The sequence below is a fragment of the Carex rostrata genome, chromosome 12 (genome assembly GCF_964058835.1).
Source record: "Carex rostrata chromosome 12, lpCarRost1.2, whole genome shotgun sequence".
NCBI classification, from domain to species: domain Eukaryota; kingdom Viridiplantae; phylum Streptophyta; class Magnoliopsida; order Poales; family Cyperaceae; genus Carex; species Carex rostrata.
The window spans coordinates 2,771,253-2,778,139 of record NC_135929.1 but is presented as its reverse complement, the minus strand read 5'-3'; the positions used below and the strand labels follow the sequence as shown (position 1 = coordinate 2,778,139).

The window sequence follows — 6,887 nt, the reverse complement described above, 5'->3', positions numbered from 1 at the left end:
CACCAGTTTGAAAGGGCTCATCCCAATTGGCGTTTTAAAGGCTGTACGGTAGGCCCACAGTGCGTCACTCAGCTTAAGCGACCAATCCTTCCTCGTTTTTGCAACTGTCTTTTCCAAGATAGACTTGATCTCCCTGTTGGAAATCTCAGCCTGACCGTTGGCTTGAGGATGGTAGGAAGTGGTCACCTTGTGAGTTACTCCGTGACGACTGAGAAGATTGTCGAACTGGCGGTTGATGAAGTGTTTGCCACCATCACTGATGACGGCTCTCGGGACTCCAAAGCGAGGGAAGATGATGTCAGTGAACAGTCTTTTCACTGCATTGGAGTCCGCATTCTTGCATGCCACTGCCTCCACCCACTTGGAGACGTAGTCAACTGCCACCAGGATGTATTCGTTCCCACAAGAGGGTGGAAACGGTCCCATAAAGTCAATGCCCCAGACATCGAAGATGTCTACCTCAAGAATAGAGTGGAGAGGCATCTCATTCCTCTTGGTGATGTTCCCGGTGCGCTGACATTTGTCACAAGCTGCAACGAAGGACCTAGCGTCTCTGAAAAGGGTAGGCCAGAAGAAGCCGGATTGTAGGACCTTTGAAGCAGTCTTGGAGAATGAAGCGTGTCCCCCGTATGATGAGGAATGGCAGTGCTCGAGAATGGAGCGCGTCTCGTCGTATGGCACACAACGTCTGTAGATGCCATCAACGCCAGTTTTGAATAGGAAGGGGTCATCCCAGAAGTAAAACTTGGCATCCGATCGAAGCTTCTTCTTTTGCTGGTAGGACATGGTAGGAGGGAGTACTCCTGAAGCTAGATAGTTCGCAATGTCCGCATACCAGGGCACAGATTTGGTGTTTACTTGGTCCGCGGCGTGGAATGTCCGATCTTGCACAGCATGGGTCGTGTGCATCGATGTACCGACCGAGTTTATCTCCTCCATGGCAGAGATCGAATGGAATTGATCATCAGGGAATGAGTCATTGATTGGCAGGTTAGCAGAGTCCTCATCTTTCCAGCGAAGCCGGGATAGATGGTCAGCCACAGTGTTGTCGACTCCCTTTTTGTCCCTGATTTCAATATCAAACTCTTGCAGGAGGAGGATCCATCTGATCAGGCGAGGTTTGGCATCCTGCTTGCTCACCAGATACCTGAGCGCGGCATGGTCTGTGTAGATCACTATCTTGGAACCAACCAAGTAGGATCTGAACTTGTCGAGAGCGAACACAACAGCCAGAAGTTCTTTCTCGGTCGTCGTGTAGTTCATCTGGGCAGGATCTAGCACCTTGCTAGCATAGTAGATAGCACATGGCTTGTTCTCCTTTCTCTGCCCGAGAACTGCTCCCACAGCATAATCGCTCGCGTCACACATCAGCTCGAATGGCAAGGACCAGTCTGGTGGCTGCAAGATGGGTGCTGAGACAAGGGCTCCTTTCAATCGATGAAACGAGTCGACACAATCCTCTGAGAAGACAAAATCAGAGTCCTTGATGAGCAAATTGGTCAACGGTTTTGCGATCTTTGAGAAGTCCTTGATGAATCGGCGGTAGAAGCCAGCGTGTCCCAGAAAGCTTCGGACTGCTTTGACATTTGTTGGGATCTCCAGCTTCTCGATCACCTCCACCTTGGCTTTATCAACCTCAATTCCTTTGGATGTCACCACATGTCCAAGGACAACTCCTTCTTGGACCATGAAGTGACATTTCTCCCAGTTTAGGATCAGGTTGACCTCTTCACACTTCTCCAGGATTTTGCAGAGGTTGGTTAGACATGAGTCAAAGCTGGCTCCATAGACAGAGAAGTCGTCCATGAAGACCTCAACCTCATTCTCGATGAAATCCGAGAAGATAGCCATCATGGCTCTCTGGAAGGTGGCAGGTGCATTGCACAGACCGAATGGCATCCTACGGTACGCGAACGTACCGTAGGGGCATGTGAAAGTGGTCTTGTCTTGGTCGTTCGGGTGAATGGGGATCTGGAAGAATCCCGAGTACCCGTCAAGATAGCAAAAATGAGAATGATTGGCCAGCCTCTCAAGAAGTTGGTCGACAAATGGCAGTGGGAAATGATCTTTGCGCGTGGCAGCATTGAGCTTCCTGTAGTCGATACACATGCGGTACCCAGATACCACACGAGTCTGGACCAGCTCGTTCTTCTCATTTCTCACCACTGTTGTGCCACCCTTCTTGGGCACCACATGGATGGGACTCACCCACTTGCTATCAGAGATGGGGTAGATGATGCCTACATCTAGGAGCTTGAGGATCTCCTTTTTCACCACCTCCTTTAGATTGGGGTTGAGTCGCCGCTAGTGCTCCACAGACGGCTTGTGATCATCCTCGAGCAGGATCCGGTGTGAGCAGGTTGCTGGGTTGATCCCTTTCAAGTCCTTGATTGAGTACCCGATGGCGCCCTTGTGAAGCTTCAGCTTCTCCAGAAGTCTGGCAGTTTGATCGGGGTTTAAACTCGCGTTGACAATCACAGGACAAGCTTTATCTGGGTCGAGGAACTCGTATCTGAGATTAGCTGGGAGAGGTTTGAGTTCGGGTGTTGGGCGCTTAGGCTGATCGTTGACACAAGCCGTGTCGGGGTGATCTGACTCGTGCAACGTCAAGACGTCAGCCTTGTCAAGCTCTGCTCCGCCACTCGTCTCAGGGTGTGTCGTACGGTCCTCGTGTGATCCATCCAACTTGCATCGGAGATCCTCCAGATCTTCAGGAATCACATCTGCTGCACAGATTGACTCGCTTGCTTCGCTTGGCAGCTGGGATAAGAATTCAGAGTGATGGCGCAGCGAGTTGTTGACTTGGTCAAGAAAGTAGTCCTCAGCTAGATCAGCTAAGAGCTCTTCTATCCCATCAACCCGGAAACATGTCTCAGATTGTGACGGATACTTCATGGCACGTTCAATTTGAAATTTCACCTTCTCCCCGCCAAAGTTCAGAGTCAGGGTTCCTTGTCTCACGTCGATTATCGCGCCAGCTGTTCTTAGGAAAGGTCGTCCCAGAATGATGGGGACTTCCTTGTCTTCTTCCATCTCCATGACTACGAAATCGACGGGTACAAAATACTTCCCGACTTGGACTGGCAGATCCTCCACTATGCCAAGTGGGAGTCGCACTGAAGAGTCCGCCAATTGCAACGTCATCCTTGTGGGCTTGAGCTCCCCCACTCCAATGCGCTCATAGATGGTGCGTGGCATGAGACTCACGCTCGCTCCAAGATCACATAGAGCTTTCTTGATTTTGGCCTTCCCAATGGTGCATGGAATGGAGAACTTTCCAGGGTCGTCCAGTTTGGGGGGTAGCTCGCTTTTCAGAATTGCGCTGCACTGCTCCGTCAGCTTGACCGTCTCGTGCCCCTCTAAGCTTCGCTTGTTGGATAAAATGTCTTTCAAAAACTTGGCGTAGGTGGGCATTTGAGTCAGAGCGTCGGTGAAAGGAATGGTGATGTGCAGCTGCTTGATGACGTTTGCAAAGTTGGCAAATTGTTCGTTCAATCTGGTCTCGGCTAATCTCTGGGGGAAAGGAACGGGTGGCCGGTACGGGGGTGGTTTCTCGTTTCCTTTCTTCTTCTGACTTCCTGACGCTTCAGATGAAGGTTGCACAGGCTCCGCTGAGCTGGTACAATCCGTACTCGCTTGAGGTGGAATGGGATCAGTTCGTCTTGGATTTACCTCGCTTGCCGGAGTATGCACGGGGGTCAGGGTCGCGTCAGGTGCCGGATCAGCCGCGATGTCACTTGGCAGTGGTGGTTCATCGTAGTGGGTTCCACTTCTCAGAGTAATCGCCTTAGCCTCTCCTCTCGGGTTGGGTTCTGGTTGAGCTGGAAGCTTCCCAGGTTGAGGTTGGCTTGAGGTGACCATCTGGCTCAGCTGCTCCAACAACTTGCTTTGGGCAGCCATCTGAGTCGTCATGCTTTGCATCTGCTCCCACATCATTTGATTCATCTTGCCCTGCTCATGGGTGAAATCATTCACTCCGGTAGGCGCATGTGATTTTGGGGGATCAGATGGAGCTGCTCGGTTGCCTTGATTGGAAAAGGAAGCGTTCTGGTAGAAGTTCCTGTTGCCGTTGTTGTTGCTGTTGCTCGAAGATGGGTTGCCCCAGTTATTGTTGTTGGGAGGGGGGTTGTTCCAGTTGTTGTTCGCTCGATTGTTCCATGTGTTGTTGTTGAAGGATGGTCTCTGAAAGTTGTTGAAGGGCGGTCTGGAAGAAGAGTTGTTGAACGGTGCAGGGTTGTTCTGGTTCGACCTCCAATGCTGCTGCTCAACCGGATCTTTGGAATAAGACCGGCTGAAAGGAGGTCTCGGGAAGAAAGAAGGTTCGCTGTTGAGAGAGTTGACCTGCTCGCTTTCCTCGTCTTGTTGCGCCAGCGGGCATTGCTCGTAAGCGTGCCTCTCATCTCCGCACATGACGCAGGCGTGAGGTTGCTGTTCTACTGCTTTGACGCTGAGCTTGTCCATCGCTCTCTGCATGGCATCCATCTTGGCGGTGAGAGCAGTGATGTGATCCACCTCGTACTTGCCACCTCCTTGGTTACCTCCTTGGCCTCCTCTTCGTCGTGAGTTTTCGCGGCCGGACCACTGCTGGTTCTGCGCCATGCTGTCTATCAAGTTCATAGCCTCTAAAGGCTCCCTTGACATCAGCGCGCCTCCCGCAACAGCGTCGACGTAAGCACGAGTGCTCTCGTTCAAGCCGTCGTAAAACGTTTGGATCAAGAGCCAGTCTGGTATACCGTGGTGTGGACAAGAGTATTGCAATTCTCTAAACCTTTCCCATGCCTCATTCAGGGGTTCATCAAAAATTTGGTTAAAGCTGGTCAGGTCATGTCTTACCTTGGCAGTTCGTTTATGAGGGAAAAATCTGGTCAAAAACAATTTGGACAGTTCCCTCCAAGTCAAAACCGAGTCCCTGGGTAAAGATCCCAACCATTTCTTTGCTTTGTCCCTAAGAGTGAAAGGAAATAGAGCAAGCTTGGTGTAATCAGAATTCTCACCGTTGGTCTTGATGGTCGTGATGCACTCGAGGAAAGTCTGGAGATGGGAGTGCGGGTCCTCGTGATCGAGTCCATGGAAGGTGTTCTGCTGCACCATGTTGACAACCCCTGGATTGAAGTTAGGTTGTTGTCCTGGAATGCGCGGCAGCCGGATTGCACCTCTCACATCTTCAGCCCTTGGCACATTGAACTCTCTCAAGGTTCGGGGCATGAAATCATCCATCTCGTGGTCAGACTGATCGGTCAGCTCTGCTTCTCTGTCTTTGTCCTCCTCTCGCTCACGCCTGTCCTCTCTGCTCGGATGTTCGAACATCTTTTCTTCAATGCGGGTCGCGTCTGATGTGACTCGAGTCGCGTCGAGAGAGGTCTGGGCAGGGACAGTGTCGTCTGGAGGAGTGTCGTCAAAGAGTGGCCCTCTGCTCCTCAGTTGGTATTTCAATCTGAACTTTCCTGCAGGAGGTTGTTCGAGAGCCAGTTTTTTTTTTTTAGTAATAAGAAAGAGTAGCGTAAAGGAAAAGATACAAGTTAAAATCTAGATTAGCTAAGATAAGCAAAAATCCAGAGAATGATAGCCGTCCCCGGCAACGGCGCCAAAAACTTGATCGGCGTAAAAGCGCAACGCAAGTTTCGGTACGCTTGGGGGCGTACCTTTTAAAACCGCGGTTACACCTTCCGATTAGGGTTGCAAGTGTACAACCCTATCGAGGAGTATAATCGGGTATCGATCCACAGGGACGGTTCCTTTATCTAGATATTTACTTATCTCGACTAAAGACTAGAAGTGAGAAAAAGGGATTTTGGTGTTTAATTTTCCTAAGGAATCAACTCAAGCAATCACACAATGATATAGAATAGTAAATGTGCAAGAAAAGGTATAAACTGTGTTTTGATTTGGGATAAAAGGTGTTTCAAGGGTTTCAGACTTCATCTCTGATTTGCCTCTAGTGGTACGGCCCTTACCAAGTTGGTACGGCCAGGCCGCACCAACCTGGTATGACCAAGCCGTATGGGGCTTGGTACGGGTAGGCCGCACCACTCTTGTAAGGGCCGTACTGGTTTACCAGAACAGAGCTTACAAGTTCGAGTTGATGCATTTCTTGCTGGTACCTTGTATTAAACTCTTGATAAAGGTTCAATTGACCATACCTAAGGTTCCTAAACCTCAACTCTCGTTTGTTGGTTCAAGATCTAAGTTTTGGATTCAATTCTTCACCTTCTAGGGTTTCTAAACCTCAACTCTCGTGTTTTGGTCCAGATCCTCTAGTTGATTGATTGGAGATCTAAGGTAACCTCTAATCTGTCGATTAGAGGAGAATTCAACCTTTCGGCTTCAATTCGATCAAGTCTACCTAAAGGGATTGGTTTGGTTGAGAGAAGGCAATGGTCACATGACCTTGTTAGGGTTGATCTACCACTATAGGCACACCACATGCAATCACAGCAACACAAAGCAATCAAGACAAGCAAATTCACAATCAAATCAATCACAAGAGTTCATACAAGATCCAAATCAAGAAAAGCAACACAAATCAAGAAAATCCATCTACAAACCCTAGAAACGAAAGTCTACTACTCACAAGTCATGGATCTGTCCAGATATACAAGAAAAGAGATAGAGAAAGTCATGAAAGAACTAGATTGAAGATCGGGAATGGAGAAGGTGTAGATCCGTCGATTCTCGCCTCTTCCTCTTCCTTGATCTTCTCTTCTTGCTCCTTTGCTCTCTTTCTCTCTTTCACTGAGCTCTCAATCTGGAATGAAGTGGAATCCCCGAAAATGGAGAGATCCCCCGCTATATATAGCCTCTGCCAAGATTTGAATTCTGTCAGGCGGCACCTATGTACGGCCCGTACCAATTTGGTACGGCCAGGCCGTACAAGGTGGGAAGAAGGC

General features: G+C 49.5%; 1 protein-coding gene across 1 annotated transcript; it reads right to left on the bottom strand.

Moving 5' to 3' along the window:
• Positions 1 to 2,304: 2,304 nt before the first annotated feature.
• LOC144562936 (uncharacterized) lies at positions 2,305 to 3,198 on the bottom strand. The gene has a single exon (XM_078312305.1). It carries the CDS (start codon positions 3,196 to 3,198, stop codon positions 2,305 to 2,307), a length of 894 nt encoding a protein of 297 aa, XP_078168431.1.
• Between the last annotated feature and the right edge of the window lie 3,689 nt (positions 3,199 to 6,887).

Excerpts from the sequence above, each read along its gene's own strand:
- LOC144562936 (XM_078312305.1), bottom strand. The coding sequence starts at position 3,198 with ATGCCACGCACCATCTATGAGCGCATTGGAGTGGGGGAGCTCAAGCCC.